The sequence below is a fragment of the Haliotis cracherodii genome, unplaced genomic scaffold (assembly GCF_022045235.1).
Source record: "Haliotis cracherodii isolate W230 unplaced genomic scaffold, xgHalCrac1.p SCAF_10, whole genome shotgun sequence".
Lineage (NCBI taxonomy): Eukaryota > Metazoa > Mollusca > Gastropoda > Lepetellida > Haliotidae > Haliotis > Haliotis cracherodii.
The window spans coordinates 37,648,410-37,668,261 of NW_027266265.1; the positions used below are offsets into that span (position 1 = coordinate 37,648,410).

General features: G+C 42.6%; 2 protein-coding genes across 3 annotated transcripts; both read left to right on the top strand.

Moving 5' to 3' along the window:
* The first annotated feature begins 2,795 nt into the window (after nt 1-2,795).
* LOC139450240 (uncharacterized) lies at nt 2,796-11,635 on the top strand. 2 transcript variants are annotated; one of them, XM_071231929.1, is made up of 2 exons: nt 2,796-2,980; nt 10,566-11,635. In XM_071231929.1, the coding sequence occupies exon 2, from the start codon at nt 10,596-10,598 to the stop codon at nt 11,403-11,405; it is 810 nt and encodes a 269-aa protein (XP_071088030.1). In that variant the 5' UTR covers nt 2,796-2,980; nt 10,566-10,595; the 3' UTR covers nt 11,406-11,635. The 2 variants fall into 2 exon arrangements, with proteins under 2 accessions (XP_071088030.1, XP_071088022.1); XM_071231921.1 differs by lacking the exon at nt 2,796-2,980 and adding an exon at nt 9,249-9,318.
* A 1,019-nt stretch (nt 11,636-12,654) lies between these two features.
* On the top strand, nt 12,655-17,577 carry LOC139450256 (uncharacterized). Its single transcript, XM_071231938.1, has 4 exons — nt 12,655-12,981; nt 14,913-14,976; nt 15,737-15,874; nt 17,312-17,577. The coding sequence occupies exons 1-4, from the start codon at nt 12,655-12,657 to the stop codon at nt 17,575-17,577; spliced, it is 795 nt and encodes a 264-aa protein (XP_071088039.1).
* The last annotated feature ends 2,275 nt before the right edge of the window (nt 17,578-19,852 follow it).

Consider the following 19,852-nt stretch of genomic DNA (forward strand, 5'->3'; position numbering starts at 1 on the left):
ATACGTTTCTGTTGCTCTAGCCATTCTCTTATGATGCAAAGTGGAATATGATATACCAAGGATTAAACGGTTATGCCCACTTTGTGTAGTACCACAAATAGAAACTGAATACCACTTTTGTTTAGAATGCCCCTTTAATTCTGACCTTATTCCGTTATAATATTGCGAATTCCCTAGCCATGAGAAATTCGGACAGTTACTATGTTGTAACTCCCCTTTACAAAAATGTCTTGCAAAGTATATATTCTTAGTTAATAAAAAGAGAGAGAGATACTTATTTTAATTATATTAATTATTCGTGACAATATATCAAATTTTGTGTGCTCTGAACTGTATTTAATATACTTTATAACATAGTTATGATTGTGGTTGTCACCATGTGGGGGCGGTTCGATTCCCGACATGGGTACAATGTGTGAAGCCCATTTTTGGTGTCCCCCGCCGTGATATTGCTGGAATATTGTTAAAAGCGACGTAAACCCTCACTCACTCACTCACTCACTCACTCACTCACTCACTGTCACAATGTGGTATTATATTAGATTGCAACTTCATCTCTGCGTGTCTGTAAGAAAAATGTGTTGCAAGCTTTGAATCTGTATCAATGGGCCGGTGGCCCCTTTACGCTAATAAACAACATCTCAATCACAAACAAACAAAATAAACTGTGGATCTATTTTACAATACATACCCACAGGGATCGTCGTAAAATACATGTGAGATTGTTTGTGTGGTATTTATTTAGGGTTTAGGCGTTTTATCGATTGTTTAACCCAGGTAAGGTCGGTCGTCAACACGTGTACTATTTTATGCACAGGTGTATTGGCTATTTCCGTCATGTCGATTCGATAAGCTCACAGTCACTTCTCCGAGGGAAGTCGCTACATCGATATGTTTCATGACTTTCAGGAGAGTCCATATTGATTTGGCAAGAGATGTGAAATCTGTCGACGGAGTACTTCCCTAGAGTGTTGACCCAGCTCTCTCACACACCTGAAGTCACAGGTATGCAGTCGGCAGCAGGACGACACTTGCTTACCTGGAATGTGTTGTCATGTGGATGGGTGCTGTTGTTTGTTTGATTGTTGTTTAACGCCGCACTCAGCAATATTCCAGATTATATGACGGCAGTCTGTAAATAATCGAGTCTGGACCACACAATCCAGTGATTAATATCATGAGCATCAATCCACACAATTGGGATCGATGACATGTATCCACCAAGTCAGCGAACCTGACCACCCGATCCCTTTAGTCGCCTCTTACGACAAGCATAGTCGCCTTTTACGGCAAGCTTGGGTGTAGTTGGGCGTGGTCCTCAAACATGGCCTTCAGACTGACAGATGCATACTCACAGGCAAAGGAAAAGCTAAAACCATACATGTTGGTTAATATATGAAGAATTACTCATATTCAAGAGACATGAGATAGGTTCGATGCACAAAAGAACATACCGGTATGTTGCATAAACCGACGCTCATGAACGCATCACATGTGACGTCATAGATCCATGACTCGAGATGCACTATTTGTCCCGTGTAAAGTTTGGATATCACCTGCAGCATATCGCGATAAGAATAAAGACTCTGGTAACACTACTGCTTGTTAGTTTTGTCAATAAGTGGTTCACATTGGAACATCTTTTCTCAACGTACTTACCTCTCTATATGTTTCTATGTTTCGCGTTTCCTTTGACGGTGAGTATAGAACGGACAGTCGGACAGACAGATATAAGAACAATCAGATACAGATATCTATACAGACAGACAGATAGATACAGATATATAAGATAGCTACTCGATAAATCGCATAGAACAATGAAGGACGAAGTGTGGTTTATTTCACTATAAAACATTGTTCTACCATGACGTCTTTTCTGGAGATTCGAACAAACCGTTGGACGACGTTATTTTTTAGAATGGAGTGTCTGGTGAGTTGTTTGTTGTTTGACAGCTATATAACAGCGGTCTGTAAATAATCGAGTCTGGATCAGACAATCCAGTGACCGACATCATGAGCACCAAGTCAGCGAGCCTGACCACCCGATCGCGTTAGTCGCCTCTTACGACAAGCATAGTCGCCTTTTACGGCAAGTATGGGTTGCTGAAGATCTATTCTATCCCGGATCTTCACGGGTCGACAAACATCTATATATGCAGACAGATACTGATATATAGGCATATCGATACACAAAAAATCGGAAAAATGAAAGGCAATCGTATAGACAGATACACAGTCGGACAATCAAATAAATACCGTCGGACAAACTGACAGACAGATAGAAATACAGACAGACTATCGAACACACAAATAGATATTCAGACAGACAGATATAAAAAAATAGCAATAATAATAAGGTGCATAGATTATTGTCATGTTGATATACGGAACGCGTAGGTGAATGGATAGATAAACATATAGACAGGTAGATTTATTAGACACATGTAGATATATCTGCTGTTATCCATTAAGGTATTCCAACACGTCAGTCGAGGGCCGATTAGTTTACTGTACAATACACTGACTCCCGCTTAACCAGTCAAACAAACTGCCGTCATGGAGCCTCAGAGTGAGCGATCATGCCATTATATTTAATAGACAGCGTGTGACAAACGCCCTCCCGGTGTCATAGGAAACATACGCGATCGAATTTCACCTGTCACGTGTTTTAATCACAGCCGCGTTAGTCACAGTGGATCACACATCTGTGATTCTTACGTCAAGCTCATGCGTGCTTATGGTTAGAAAATTGGGATAATAGCTTCAACCGAATGGAATATTCGAGGCAATATAAATGCTAGGTGGTCGGACCGAGAATTGTGTTGATTGCCGTGAAGGTGAAACTGCCACGGTATATGTATCGCAGTGACTTGTACAGGGCGTTGCGAGGCTCCGCGGCAACATGTGAATCTGTGCTTGAAGAGTTGGGAGTTGGATGGACGTTTTCTGACGTCACACACGTTGATGGGAGACGTATCAGGTACGAAATATATATTTATTTCACATAAGCAAGGTATTAGACTACTAATGTAAAGGTGGCCAAGACGTCCAAGGCGCCAAGGAGTTGCGTCCCTGGGGCACACCAGAAACCTATGATCGTGGGTTCGAATCCCGGTTCGCCCCGATTATGTTTGTCAGCACCATACCCGTGCTCGTGGGTTTCACCGAAGTGGTAAACGTCTGAGACCTGCATCACCTTTCCTCCCACATTAAGCTGACACGCCGCGATATAACTGGAATACTGTTAAAAGCGGCGTCAAACGCAACTCTCTCACTTACTCACTAATGTGAGTGAGTTTGGTTTTACGACGCTTTTAGCAATATTCCAGCAATATCACGGCGGGGGACACCAGAAATGGGCTTCACACATTGTACCCATGTCGGGAATCGAACACGGGTCTTCGGCGTGACGAGCGAACGCTTTAACCACTTGGCTACCCGACCGCCCCCTCACTGATGTAAAACATAAGGATACAATTATTAGAGGTGTGAGCCACGAATATATTGTTTCAGCCTATACCGATAATAACAAAATATGTATGTTATGAAAGTTACATTTAAAACTAATTAGTCAAACCTATTTTAGCATAGCAGTGATATTAACTGTTTAAAACACTGGCGAGAAGCCATCAACAACCAAAGCTAGTCCACCTTCCTGGGATCATGGAGACTAACTGTACCTCAGGATTTACGTCATCACTGTAGCTACCAGCGGTTCTCGACCACAATAGGTTATATATAGATATTTCCATCTAAGGCCTTTTTTTTTAGAAAGCTTGCGTAAGATGACAATATCCGGTACATCGCGTGTCCGATTTAACCTATATGTACGTCAAGTTACGCTTATGTTCATTCAGGAAATTAGTTCTGGTTTTGGGATCTCGATACAGCAAATTACCAGGTCTATAGCTCCAACTGACATTCTTGAAATATTTATTTAAATGTAATCGTCCAGGTGGCCAGTATTACTATTGATTCTACTCAAAGTGTGACCGGTGCGTTGGGTACTCGGAGATAACGTCAACCAACGGCGAAGTGAGAGAGTGAGTTGGGTTTAACGCCGCTTGGAACTGTATTACAGTTGTGCGACCGCGTGTCAGCTTGATGTGGAAGGAAAGCCCAAAGCGATGCAGGTCTCTGACCTTTACCACTTTGGTGAAATACGTCAGCACGGGTATGGTGCTGACCAACCTAGCAACATAATCAGAGCCAATCTGATATTATGCAATCCCTTATTATATCCCCTACCCCCACCCCTACAGTTTAGCGTTAAGGCAACGTATATTTTTTTAACATTCTTACTACTGACAGCCAACATACTGTTACAAACGTAAATATGTAAACTGACTGTAGGTGAGGTGAGGTGAAATTGGGTTTAACGTCGCGGCCAAGATTATTGCACTTATATAGCGACATGCATGGACGTGTATGTGTTTGTGTGGCTGCTTGTACTAGTCCGGACTGATGTCGATTTATAGTGCTAGTTCACTGAGATACCATGCCGCAGTTTAACATGAATACCCCGCTCAGACACAGTATACTGACTCCGAGACGACCAGTCCTTGTTTTAGCCCCTTAATGTCGAGCGCTAGACAGGGTAACAACAAGTACCATCTTTTAACGTCTTTTGGTATCGAACCCCGGACCTTCCGCTCTCTGGGCGGACGCTCTCCCACTAGACCACGGAGGCGGTTTGTGACTGTAGGACAATCGGAAGAAGAATGTCCTTCTTCCGTTAACGATGACCAGTGGTGTTCTCTGCTGCCCACAAATTCCTCCCCGCACCATAACACCCCCTCCACTGTACGGCACTACCTCCTGAACGCAACATGCCGCCGTTCGTTCTCCCCTTCGGCGGTAAACACGCTGTCGTCCATCAGCTCTTAACAAACACAGCCGACTTTCATCAGTGAAGACGACCCTCTGCCAGTCACGTCGCTACCAACGACGTACAGTCCGGACACTCAATCTCAATCTCAATCTCTGATGTTGCGCTGTCAATAACCGTCTTCTGTAAGGTCTGTAAGCCCTAATTCCTTGAGCCCTGAGTCGTCTGGCCACAGTCTGTCGACTAACCATATACCCTAAGACATTCGTCGCTGATGACATCACTGTCAGGAATCGATTCCGGAGATGCAAAGTACGCAAGTACCGGTCTTCGTTGGGTGTAGTTACCATGGGCCCTCTCGCTTTGTTCGGGCGTCAGTCGTGGCATTTCTGTGGTGGTTTTGTATCAGTGTGAGACTCTGACATGCCGCCCGTATCATTAATGTACCCTTATTTGCACATGTAGTTTCAGCTGCCCAAGCGGGACGTGTTCTTCACTTTTTCGCATTTTCAACCAAACAACGTGCCTTGGACGTGTATCACTTTCTGCGAAGAGCAGTGTTGTGTTTTGACAATGTGTTTCGCATTGATTTAAACTAGTGTCCTGATAAAGCATATAAAATGTCAACTTTTCTCCAGTCATAAAAAATAGGACAGGAAAAGACAAATGTTCTCTAGATTTAAACACATCACAAATCAAGGTACAGTACAAACAACAAAAACTCTCCAAGTATATCTCATTCACGTACCTTTGTGTCTGACTATATTTTTCATGCAATTTCCCACGAGAAACACTTTCAATATATCTTACAAATACATATTTTGTTCAACAAACGCTTGAATCCTGATATCGATACACCGCACAACGTGAAAATCACCTCTCAATGACCCGTGACCAACGCCAAACAAACAATCCCAGTTAAATCATTGTGGGTCTACAATCACAAATCCTCCCACTAATCCCGACCCATACCCCATAGTATTGCCCAAGCTCCTCAATAGCATTCCTTTTCACAAACCATGGTATTCAATCCGTGCAACGTCTTCCACACCCGGTGACGTTACCGCCCGTCTATGACCTTGATCTACAGATAGACGGCGCTCTGTTATACCCGTCTTATTATCGATTAGTATTGACTGTATACAGTAGGCGCCTGTGTTGCACTTGAACTAACGCGGATCTAGTTGAGATAGTTTGTACAACGCTGTTGTGTATTGTATTGCTACATGCTTACACACTGCCACCGCTTCTCGACCCCCCAAAAGGCCAAGTAGACAGAGGTAGGTTTACAGATCTAGAAGTAGTTCAATCCTGAGACATGTAGCGTCGTGATATAGATTTTAGCTTGCCTTCAAATTGAATCAAGATTATTATCACTTAAGTTGTTTTGCCGGAAACGCAACATGATAGGATAGATACAGGTGCGGGTGTAACTTTTTTTATTGCTTTAGGTGTGTAATACATGGCATTTGAAAAGCGGGTCACAATGCTCACCCACTATAATCGCTTATGGGTTACATTCGCATATTTCCACCGCCCAGCCTCTCGCAAAACATAACATCTGAATTTACGTACTGTTTTATTGCTTTGCATTTTTTAATATTTTAAGCTATGAGCTCAAGTTGTGAAGGGGTGAAACAGTTACGTTCCGTTCTGCATTTACACTGTATCAATGTGTTTAGAATGTATACACATACAAGACATATTTAGATCTAAACATGTTAAGGAATATGTTTAAATCCAATACGAAATACATATCTTAAGACCTCTAGGTCTAAACACATGAAATGAGATATCTTCTTACAGCCTAAATGGGTTCGAATCCCGGTTCGCCCCGATTATGTTTCTAGGTTTGTCAGCACCATACCCGTGCTCGTGGGTTTCACCGAAGTGGTAAACGTCTGAGACCTGCATCACTTCGGGCTTTCCTCCCACATTAAGCTGATACGCCGCGATATAACTGGAATACTGTTAAAAGCGGCGTTAAACCCAACTCACTCACTCACTCTTACAGCCTAAACACCCCCAAACACAACATCCGTACATGTTTAGAATTGAAACACATTTGTACAGTGTTGGAACCGATCACTTAATATTCTGGGGCTGGGAGTTTTGTTTGAGACAAAAAAATATTTTCCGGTCAATGCTTTGTCTGAAAGAAGGAGCTATACAATTTGGGGGAGAAGGGGAGAGGTGAGGGGGGCACTCAAAACATATTATCTTTCAGATCATCCATCATGCCAATCGATACATATGTTGAAAAACTTACAGCTATTATATGTTCCATAATGGTCTTCAAACTATTGACACTCTTCGTTTGTTTGCTTCCATTCGATATCTTATGGGGGCGTTCGGGTAGCCTAGTGGTTAAAGCGTTCGCCCGTCACACCCATGGCTCGGGTTCGATTCCCCACATAGGTACAAAGTGTAAAGCCCATTAATATTGCTGGAAATTGCTGATACCCAAATCTTGTGTCATCATTTGAATGAATGTTTGTTTGAGACGGAATATTTCTTTAAACAGTACTAGTGTGTTATACTCTTTTCTCCGAGTGCAGAAGCCAGCCATTTTTTCTGCCAAATCTCGTTATTTTTTCAGAATTCAAGTAGTCAAGTGAACAATTTCTGATTGGTAAAATTGAAACAATATTTTCTTCGAGCATTTATGGAATAGATTTTTTTCAAAATATCAAATGGTTCCTCCTTAATCAACTTTTTTTTCGGGAGTCCATTTCTGCTGTCTTTCACCCTGCCCTGCCCTGCCCTGCCGCGATATCATGTCAGTCAAATACGTCCCTCATTTATTTCGAGCAGTACAGATCACCTGTGATCTCATACCCTATCTACCTGTCCTCCACAAATCACAGACCCGATATATAAGAGTTTCTAAGTACGAGATATAAGCACATACTTCATGTGACAATAACGTGGTTTAAACCAACTATTCAGCGTTCTTTAATAACAGTCCCACCACAGGCTATCACATATTAATCCACAGCTTTTTTCCCAGGGCTTTGACACTAATCAGGATTGAGCCGCTTGTCTCATAAATACCGTTATGCTTCTATAAGGCCACGAGAGTTCTGTGCACCTGGTGTTAAATAACGGCCCGAGAATTGTGTTGAGCACAAGGTAAACAGTTACGGTAACAGTATTCAGAGATATTAGTGTGTAACTCGTTCTGTACTCTGATATCTTGCTTCAAATCACAGCCGCTATAACGGTCATTAACGTTGAAATTCGACACTTTGAATAAGCACCCAAATCATATGTCCATTTGAAATATATTGTCACCGTAGCGCGAACTTGAACTCATCATATCTCAATTTTTTTTTACGATATTTTCTACAGATTTATCAAAATTCTTGAAGTACCCATGCTTAGATCGGTTTTGCAATTTTTTTGCCTAAAATTTATTTCATCTATAGTAATTTCTTTTTCAAAAAATTGTATATAGGCTGAAGCTTGGCCATCAGCTTGGGTGTCAGCTCAATTGATTCATCCGTCTCTTCATAAGGATTTTGGAGGGTAAAGACGCTGTGAACACAAACAACCGGTGACGTTTTGCATTGAAAAAGTTCCCAGAAATAAATAATCTAGACGTAGACGAAATTTTTTCTTTATAAGAAAAGCCAAGAAAATAGAGGTAACAGAAATACCGAGATATTGCAGATATAAATCTTAATACCCGTAAAGATCCGGGTCAGAACTGGTCTTCAGCAACCCCTGCTTGTCGTAAGAGGCGACTAACGGGATCGGGTGGTCAGACTCGCTGACTTGGTTGAGGCATGTCATCGTGTCCCAATCGCATAGAACGATGCGCATGATGTCAATCATTGGATGTCTGGTACAGACTCGATTAATTACAGACCGTCGTCATATAGCGGGAATATTGCTGAGTGCAGCGTTAAACAACAAACAACAAAACAAAAATTCACACTCACTCACCCACAGCAAATGCAATGCGAGTCTTTGAAACCCCCTTTTGTTTAACTCAAATTATATTATTTTGTATATAAATCTAGCTGTTAATGAATGACCTACTTCCACAGAGGCAAGACTTAATTGCACAGTGTCAATTAAACAATCTAGGCCAACACTGGTAATGGGCCTCAGACAATGAAGCATAGTCCCTCGCGAAGTGTCTTTGTCAATGGCATGGGCCCAATACAACCGAATGGAGATGTGTATATATTAAAGTGGTGACGACAGTGATTCAATAGGACTTCAGAGGCCATATCAAGTATACCTGGCGAGACCGGGACCCTTGACGCTTGAAATTCAGTATTGTATAGCGGGCGAGACGAATAAAGGCCATTTACTGACTGGTTGTACATGTAGTCAAGTGGCAAGAAGACAGTCCCTCTGTTTGTATGTACCTACTGACAACACTAAGGGCTTTTAGAAACGTATGGGGGTATTTGAATAACGACGGACACATCAGAGTGACTGATAGCAGCTGGGAGGGAGAGACGACAGGTTAGTTAATAGTAAGTGTCGTCAATAGTGTTCCTAATTTACTTGTTATCGTATGTGCCTGTATGATTTGTTTCATTGTTTTACGAATTTTACGATCTCATTGAGTTATGCTCACCCAAATCTTGACTTCAGCAATGGCGGGTCGCAGAGTAACATGTAAATATACACGTCAACGCCAGAGAATAATAAGTCTTGATTATCTGCCTGAACAGATTCCTCTGTGCATAAAAGGCTATCTGGTGGTGAAAATTATCTGAATGGATCACTGAAAATCAGTGATGACACCACGTGTTCACGGAGAGTGTAAGCACGTCATGCCCTACCGGTAGCACCTGACCCATGTTGTTTGTTTGTTTGTTTGTTTGTTTGTTTGTTTGTTGTTTAACGCCGCACTCAGCAATATTCCAGCTGTATGACGGCGGTCTGAAAATAATCGAGTCTGGACCAGACAATCCAGTGACTGACATCATGTCATTGAGCATTGATCCACGCAACTGGGATTAAATGACATGTATCAACCAAGTCAGCGAGCCTGACCACCCGATCTCGTTAGTTGCCTCTTACGACAAACATAGTTGCCTTTTACGACAAGCATGGGTTGCTGAAGACCTGTTCTAACCCGGATATTCACGGGTCACCCGCCCAATGTACAGGATAGGATAGAGTCAACGCTCGTCACGTCAAATCATCTTACCAAATATAAGAAATAGTGAGTGAGTGAGTTTGGCTTAACGCCGCTTTGAACAGTACTTTAGATGTAAATTATCACGGCTTATCAGCTTCCTATAGCCCAAAGTGATGCAGGTATAGACGTTTACGTTGATGAAACCGACGAGCACGGGTATGGTGCTGACAAACCTCGCTGACTTGAAAAGGCGACTATGCTTGTCGTAAGAGGCGACGAACGGGATCGGGTGGTCAGGCTCGTTGTTGATGCATGTCATCGTATCCCAACCGGGTGGATCGATGCCAATGATGTCAATCACTGAATTGTCTTGTCCAGACTCGGTTATTTACAGACCGCCTGTCATTTAGCTGGAATATTGCTGATAGCGTCGTTAAATAACAAAAGTAAATCTATGTGAGGTGCCGAACCCGGACCTTTGGCATGACGAGCGTACGCGTTTATCATGAGGTTACCCTACCATGGCCATATCATGGGCCTTACATTTCACAAACCTGATGGCATAATATGAATTTAGCTCTTTAACAAGCTTTTGGTGGCGAGATATAGTTTACCCACTCTCTCATTTTTCAGGTATCGCTCGAGGATCCCTACCGTTATGAGATGGAGGAGAGAGTGAGTGTCGATACCCTCCTCAACCGCAAGGCCCGGTTAGAGAGGGAGAAAGCTATGAATGCAGCAAGATGTCCCAAGGAATCAAAATTCGGCGAATGTCTACTGAACATCAACACAAAAGATGATCCTCTATTGTGTAAAAACCTGGGGAAAATTAACCTTGAGGTTCGCCGTATGGAGTTCAAAATGAAGCAATTGCGTCAGACGTTTGTCAAACAAAGCAAATTCCTGAACCACGAACCTCTGATTCTGGTCGAGAGGCCTGCATCACCTGAAGTCCGTCACAGAAGGGTTGTCATGGACATGGGTGCAAATGACCCGGAGTCGATGACACTTCCGGGTTATATGCGACCTCTGAGGTCACGTTGCCGCACGCCGTCGACAATTACGACAATAGACGCATTTACGGTAAGACCAAAAAAGAAACGGAACGTCTGGGAGGAAGCAATGGACGAAAAGGAAAAGCCAAAATTCAAAAGTACAGTTCGTCCTTGTTCCAGACTAACACAAAGGGAGTTAACCGAGATTCATTTGGGCTGGTCCACTCATAAAACTAAAGTTGACAAGGAGCCTGAAGCACGGACTCCGAGTCCTTCCAGAGCTACACCGCGAAGTTTGCCTAATGACAATCAGGTGTTTATAACTCAGCTCCCTCGTACAAACCATCCACGAACTGCCGATGGCCGACTGACGAAATCAGTTAGATTCAAGGATGAGGTAATCGAAAATTCACCTCCATCATCGATGGGCAGGAAATCAAGGTCAAAGTCAGCGAAAAGAATTTCCTTCACAAGATGACGACGTGTTCAGGCATTCACGGATCCCAGACATAGGTAGCCTTACGTGTGTCTTTTGTATGAAAGTAATTGGCGAGAAACTGTACTGTAAACTGTATTTCTTCCTGATTACTCTCGATGTGCCTCCTTGTATCTGCAGGTTTATCATTTTTGAAAATGTATATCTCTGTCCTAAAATGGCACTCTATTTGTAAACAACCGATGTATTCAAAGCATTTGTATATTCGGCCTTTGGCCCCCATACTGAAATAATAAAAACATCATAAACATAACATCGGTACTTCCTTCTCAACATTTCAAGTAGGTACATACATAGGTAAATACTTCGGTAAATAAGAGGTTGATGAGGTTTCGATTCCCCCATGGGTATAATGTGTAAAGCCCATTTCTGGTGTGTATAATGTGTGAAGCCCATTTCTGGTGTCCCAAGCCGTGATATTGCTGGAATATTGCTAAAAGCGCCGTAAAATCATACTCACTCACGAATTGATTCCAGGGACGTTCGGTGAGTGAGTTAAAATGTAATGTTAGCCATAAGGTGACTAGCAAAAGTCAAAAATGTACATTGATAATAAATAAAACATTATTATGGACAGAACACCAACGTTATAACTTAACTGCAGTGCAAAAAGAAAGTATACACTTCGGATTTGACCAAAACGTTGCAAACGTTACAAGGCTGACAACAGTCCCAGAAACACATAAACGAATATCGCTGAGTGCGGCGTAAAACAACAAACAAGCAAATGATCACGGTATCAACTGACTACGGCGTTAACAACACACTTTAAAATAGTATCGCCAATTAAGCATTTTACCAATCCGATGAAATACTTGTATTACGAGAAAGTTTGCCTTCAGCATGTTAAATACATCCTTTATCAATCACTCGGTGTTGACCAATTAGGAAGCTATTTGACGCTGACCAGTGGCGACAGCTATTATTGGTTGGGAAGCATTGTACATGGGAAATGATGGTCAACAACAGGCTGTGCTGTTCCCACGTGCTTTGTTAACATACACGTGTGTGTATAAATAATGGGTAGCATAAGTCAATATTAAAGTAAACGGCGAATCTTGAAATATCCAGAAACCACCAAAACATGCCTCCCTGCAAGACACTGCATTTTCGAATACATCAATTCTGAAGTTACTGCTTCACTGGTTGGAAACCGAAAGGAAAAGCGTAACTATATGTGACAACTAACAATCGTGTCGTAATACAAGTATACGGAGGCTTCTCGTTGGCGATGCATCGCAAAGGTCTCTCGTTATCTGTATTCATTAACGTGGCTTGGATCCTTGATTTCACCATGTGTTCAACTCGTTACTACCGAGCACATATGTCATCTTCGATGAACGTCAAACTCAACGTGACGCCGCTATCGACGTTCACGTCGACGTCTCCCCTGGCGTGCACGCAGGCCTGTATCGGTACATCAGCGTGTCGCTCCTTCAATACGGGCCCCGGAGGGAGATGTGAGCTTCTCGATTCCCACCCGTGTGATGGACGTGGCGATTTGGTGTCGGAAGTTGGATTTCGCTATTTTGACATCGACCTTGACCTTGGGGATGGAGTAAGTACTTTTTATGTTTGCGTTGATGTGTTAAAGAATTAGATGATATTTTCTCCCTTTTGAAGTGAAAAATATGATCGTAGGTTTTTAAAGGGGGGATCTTCACCGGATTATAATTGGTCCCAAGCAGCCTATGATGGTAAGAGGTGACTGAATCGTGTTGTTAGGTCTGGTGACTTGTTTCATTTGCGTGTTTACTTACCCCGACGGCGTGGAACAACGGGGTATGAGCGTTTTCGCTATATTACGCTGATGAAGATTGCCAGTGCATGATTAAACACAGGGCGTTGTGAAGGCCTGAATCGTAGCTATGCATTGGCTACCAGTGGATGTCGGTTACTAAAGCTAATAGGATAGGTTATTTAGCATACCTTGATGCTTCCATGCGTATAATGCGAATAAGGGTTGTCTAATAATTGTCAAGACGTAAAGACTCATCGTCGTGTAAAAAAAGTTAACAGTTTAAGACAATTAATTCGTTTGTAACAGGGAAACCCTGAAAGTAGTCCGCTATGGTGTTAAAAAAGTAGTCCGCTAGTATGTGGTTATAGTAGTCCGCTAGTGTGTTGTGAAAGTAGTCTGCTATGGTGTGAAAAAAGTAGTCCGCTAGTATGTGGTTATAGTAGTCCGCTAGTGTGTGGTGAAAGTAGTCCGCTAGTGTGTGGTGAAAGTAGTCCGCTAGTGTGTGGTGAAAGTAGTCTGCTAGTGTGTGGTGAAAGTAGTCCGCTAGTGTGTGGGGAACGTAGTCCGCTAGTGTGTGGTGAAAGCAGTCCGCTAGTGTGTGTCGAAAGTAGTCCGCTAGTGTGTGGTGAAAGTAGTCCGCTAGTGTGTGAGGAAAGTCAGTGGATATATGGGTCGTTCTCAGATAATGTCCGAATTCCATGTGACAAATAAACAATTCATAGTTTACTCTTACCACCCGATACGTTTAGTCGCAACTTACGACAAGCATGGGTTGTTGGGGACCAATATTACTACCCAGAATATCCACGTGATGTGTAAAAGCATACACGATGTACGTGAGAGGCATACATGGCCGAACTGCTGGAATATCGTGGTGATTTTAATAATTTGTTTCTTGTCATATTTCTGTCTTTTATGTTATATTACTTGGTTTACGGATCCGTAGCTTTGAAAATGAAGAATGTTAAAAAGAGGGTCTGTTACGACGTAAATTGTAATAAAAAGGTAAATTGTAATACTTGCAGCAAATTGTAATAATTTTGACGTTAATTGTAATAACAACGTTAATTGTAATAAAATTTGACGTAAATTGTAATACGCAATTGCAAATTGTAATAAAACTTGACCTAAATTGTAATAATCTCAACTTGCGGTAAAATGTAATAACCTTTTACGTAAATTGCACTTTGAATATTTGTTATTGACGCTGACACTGACACTCATGCCTCTGAGCCGAAAATTCACAGTTGTAGCCCTTGAATGAGATAAGCGTTACATGATCATTAATCCGTATGTATTTGCTCGAAAACTATTTAAAGCTTCATCGGTTCTTCAGTGTGTCGCTTTGGCCCCATGTTAACGCTATTAAATTATTAGTATTCCTGACCCATTTCACAAAATATACAAAAGAAACACAATTTCTAGTTTCCTCACGCTTTACCGACCCCATGACCCGAATATGCTTGCTGAAAGACTCCAAGCAGTTCCTCTGTGGCTTTCTTCCTATGTAAACAGAATACAAGGTTTTAACATTCCTGTTACATGTTTCAAAAAATGGCAATTAGAAAATTAAAGAATTAGAAATTCTTCTTTTCCTCATCTTACGGACCCTTTTTCTTACAAAGAAATGTTAATTCTTTTCGACCATCGTCCAAATGTTTTGAGAGATAAACCTGTAAACTAACTGGTATATAAAGATAAAAAATAACCTTAAATGACTTTAAATGGATGGCCCTTGATCTTAACAGAGTTTACAGACAGCTTACTTGAGACCGGCCTGCATGGACGACCACAGATGCTCCCCAAAGTGTCGTAAGTGTGTGTTACCTTATACAATGTACAGTAGGACCTCCCTTACCCAAACTCTGTAATTGACACCTATATTTACGATACGGGGTTTCCTCCCTGCGTTCCTTCACACTGAGCTGACACGCAGCGATGAAGCTGCCTCATTCAAACACCGCCCACTCATTTATTGTTGCAGTTTGTCTGCAATCTGTGGGGCTTCTTTGTCCCCCAACATCCCTCGCATCCTATGCTCGGTGGTCAGGCTCGGTGACATATTTGACGGCGTATCAACGAACCTCGACGGCGTGGATCGTAGTTCATAATATCAACCACTGGCTTTACCGGTTATTTACAGTCCGCCGTCTTGTAGCGGAGTATAGCAGAGTGCGGCGTAAATAAAACAACTGAACACACACACAATCCATCTCTATCTCGCCAACGACCACAGTTTAGCCTGACCCTGTTGGGATTTCGGGTCAAGGGAGGCCCCAGTCACAGATCGGGTGATAAGGCTCTATGACTTGGAGCGAGTGAGTGAGTTTGGTTTTACACACCTTTTAGCAATATTCCAGCAATATCACGGCGGGGGACACTAGAAATGGGCTTCACACATTGTACCCATGTCGGGATTCGAACCCGGGTCTTCGGCGTGACGAGCGAATGCTTTAACCACTATGCTACCCGACTGCCCCCTATGACATAGATAATTGTCTTTTTCCCCAGTGTGTCTGTTTACATTCACGTACGAAGATGTGATTTTGTTGTTTTTGTATTTCATGGCCAGGCACTAAGGATGTTTTGGGGACGTCATGTACGACAGACGCTGACTGTAGAGACGTCACGGGAGCGGTGTGTAGAGCGGCCACGTGTCACTGCAAACCACACTTCCACGCCAGACCTGCCTATGATTCCTGTGTAGAAGGTACATAGTATCGTTACTGCATATATATCCATAAGATAGAATCCACTCTGAGAGAAAAATTTCCACAATTCGGAGCCCCTTTCTTACTAACTTCATCTTTGGGCAACCCATTCTTGCTGTAAAAGGCGACTATGCTTGTCGTAAGAGGCGACTAACGGGATCGGGTGGTCAGGCTCGCTGACTTGGTTGAAGCATGTCATCGTATCCCAATTGCGTGGATCGATGCTCATGATGTCAATCATTGGATTGTCTGGTCCAGACTCGATTATTTACAGACTGCCGTCATATAGCTGGAGTATTGCTGAGCGCGGCGTTAAACAACAAACCAAACCAAAACCTCTTTGGGAGTCCGGGTTAGAATAGCCCCCGGGAACATATGCTGGTAGTTAGACACGATCAAATGGATCGGATGGTCAGACTCGGTGACGCGTGTTATCGTACCCCGATGGCGTGGATTGTTCCTCATGATATCAATCACTGGATTTGCTGGCCCATTTGCTATGGTCAATCGAGACAAATGGCAACTATACAAATCCTTATTATTCACTTGATGTGCAAACCGTGTTTGCCAAATACATAAGAAGGCGTATCTACTGCATCTAAGCCCTACATGTACCTCACTATCACACGTTCAGACACACCTGTCGTTGTTGTGACTAATGGTGTTTTATCTAATCTTGAAGTGAATATCTACACGGACAAACACGCTTTTGAGTGTTCTAAAGACAGTAGCAGTAATATCGAGACACTGCCAGCGTGTGTTAATAGTGTGAGTGAGGGATAAGTTTAAAGTCGCTATATTTTGGACAGTGTTTCGTTTTGGAAGATAATCTAGAACACCCCTTGGGATTGGGTAAGAAAATAGGTCCCCAAATCAGGTTGTCAGGCTTGGTTGATTGTGTGTCACTGAATCGCAACTGTGTGGATTGGTGCTCGTGTTAATCACTGGATTGGCGCTCATGTCAATCACTGGATTGTCTGGTCAAGACTCGACAGGCGTCATGTAGCTTGACTAATGACTATTGCCTATAAGTGACGCGTTAAACAACAAACGTCAAAAGTGACGCAGACAGGGATTAAACAACATATTCGAACCCACGACCATGGCCACCGGATCCTGGTGCGGTCAGTGGAGCAAACTCTACACGGATGGCTGTGTTGCGTTAGATGATTGGGCGTCCTGCGCTTTCCATTTTTTTTAAAAATACGATTCTCATTGGCCACCTCTTCGGTGCGCACTGTCCAACAAAAAGGTGTGTCAATTACGTTAACTCTCTTTAGTTTCTTAAATCGTCAAAAGTGAAATAAGTTATGGTCGCGTTAGAATTCTTATTGACTTTATGATCACGTATCTTATCTCTCCTCTACGGATATACAGTTTGATATAATTTCGATGGTGGCGTGAATGTACATTAATTTGCAACTTTTCCCCTACAGCTCGACACTGTACGTCCTTCAGCGCCAACTTCACCGTCACCCGCGGCTACGCACTCACCGACTTCAACAATGACGTCTATCTGTCAGGGTACACCTTGAGCACATGCATGTACGCCTGCATCAGCGCCACCTATCTATGTCGCAGTTTCGAATTCAGTCCACCTTCGGCAGCCTGTCATCTGAGTTCGAACTCCTGCTCCGACACGAAGAATGTGTTCTGTGGTACCAACGCCCAGTATGACTACTACAGCCGCGACTGCCTCTAGATTACGTGGCCTTCGGTAGCTGTGAGGTACCCCAGTGGTTAAAGTGTTCGCTTGTTACGCCTTCGACCCGGGTTCTATCCTCTGATCACCTGATCTTGTTGTCATCAGGGGCGGTCGGGTAGCCTAGCTGTTAAAGCGATAGCTCGTCACGCCGAACACCCGGGTTCGATTCCCGACATGGGTACAATGTGTGAAGCCCATTTCTGGTGTCCCCCGCCGTGATATTGCTGGAATATTGCTAAAAGGTGTGTAAAATTAAACTCACTCACTCACTCATTGTTGTCATCAGGTGATGCTGCAATATTTCTAAACGCTGCTAGGTTACGTGAGTAAATGAAACATATGTGTTAAACTTGGAATAAATAATAGGTATTATGCTCGCAAAAGGCCATTTCTGATATGAAACATTCATGGAACGAAAACACATTCGGCTAATACTGAATCACTGACGGAATGGGAAGTGAGTTAGCACTACGCCGGTATTTTTAGAAATTTTCCAGCAATGTCACGGTGGTGTAGTGAGTGAGTGAGTATGGTTTTACGCCGCTTTTAGCACTTTGCCAGTAATTTCTCGGCGGGGGTCACCAGAAATGGGCTGCACACAATGTATACCCATGTGGAGAATCGAACCCGAGCCTTCGGCATGACGAGCGAACACTTTACCCACTAGGCTACCCCACCTCCCCGCGCGGTCGTGGAGGATGGCAAGTAGATACAGCTGTTTGTAGAAGCCTTAACTATGTAACACATGTTTCATGCTGTAAAACAAGGCCTCGTATCTCCCTGACTTGTTGTGACTTACCTTCTTACATACAGTAAACTACGGTTATAACGAACTCAAAGGGACCACTAATTGTAGTTCGTAATAACCGTAGTTCGGTACAAGCATATATACAGCATATATCCAACAAATGGACGAGACTAAAAAATAAGTTATATCGGTAAGTTCGTTATAGGCGTGTTCGTTATAAACGTAGTTTACTGTATTTTGAAATACAGACGTTAAGGCCGCTGAAATTTGTATATTAATTTGTAAGTATTCAACTTGTTATTCCAGGCATAAAAAAGAATCAAGACCAACAGTAATATCAATTACAGTGAACTACGGTTATAACGAACTCAAAGGGACTACTATTTTTAGTTCGTTATAACCGTAGTTCGTTATAAGCATATATACAGCATAACTACAGCAAATAGTCGGGACTAAAAAGTAAGTTCGTTATATCCGTCAGTTCGTTATAAGCGTGTTCGTTATAACCGTAGTTTACTGTACTGTATTATTCTGGCTCAGACCCGATTATATACAGGCACGTAGATGGAGTATTTTCTGTCGATATGTAACCTAGTATGCTTGTAAGAGGCGGTCGATATCGCGCTTGGTAGAATGCATGTGACCATTTCTAACCAGAATCTGTACGGAGGCACTTGGCTTTCAGTCAGGTGAGCTAAAAACCCATCGCAGCTTTTACATTGATACCTACCTTTGTCTTCCATAGTTTTAGTCAGCGGTATGTTTACATATATGTATACATAATATACTCTCTCCATAATACATCATATACTACAAAGGGCTCCCCATGAAGACTCGGGTTAGAATAGGTCTGCATCGACTAATTGAAAATGGGGGTCAGACTCGCTGACTTGACTGATGATGACATCGTATCTCAAGTGCATTGATAGATGCTCATGGTGTCAATCACTGGATTGTCTGGCCCAGACTCGAATATGTACAGGCCGCCGAATGCGACGTCAAAAACAAACAAATAATACCATACAAAGGCTACTAAACTAACGCGAATCACAAAGACGCATCAGAAAAGAGCATTATCTCGCGCCATGGTCAATGAGTCGATATTTAATGCTTCGGACAGATAGAACCAGAAGCGCTCATGTCTACTTTTTATGAATATTACCCTTTATTTGTAATTATTATTATTTATTAATTAAGACATGTATAGGGACACTCTTTTTTGGAAGCCTCTACTCGATAAATGCAGTCACGATGACCAACATCAGTGAGTTATCTTTACAGTACACAGTAGCTATTCACTGTGACATAAATTAAAAAAAAGTCAAGGCTAGTCGCGATTTTTTTCCTTTTAAACAGATCCATTGGGCGCTTATGGCAAAATAGCAATGGTGAGGTAAGGTGAAATTGGGTTTAACGTCACGTCGCGTCCACTTATAATAGCGAAGTGCATGCACGTGCGTGTGTGTGGCTGCTTGTACTAGTTCGGACTGATTCCGATTTACAGTGCCAGCTCACTGAGATACC

Coding starts and splice junctions, on each gene's coding strand:
- LOC139450256 (XM_071231938.1), top strand. CDS start 12,655: ATGCATCGCAAAGGTCTCTCGTTATCTGTATTCATTAACGTGGCTTGG. Junction 12,982..14,912: donor ACCTTGACCTTGGGGATGGA/GTAAGTACTTTT, acceptor TGATCTTAACAG/AGTTTACAGACAGCTTACTT. Junction 14,977..15,736: donor CAGATGCTCCCCAAAGTGTC/GTAAGTGTGTGT, acceptor TTTCATGGCCAG/GCACTAAGGATGTTTTGGGG.
- LOC139450240 (XM_071231929.1), top strand. CDS start 10,596: ATGGAGGAGAGAGTGAGTGTCGATACCCTCCTCAACCGCAAGGCCCGG.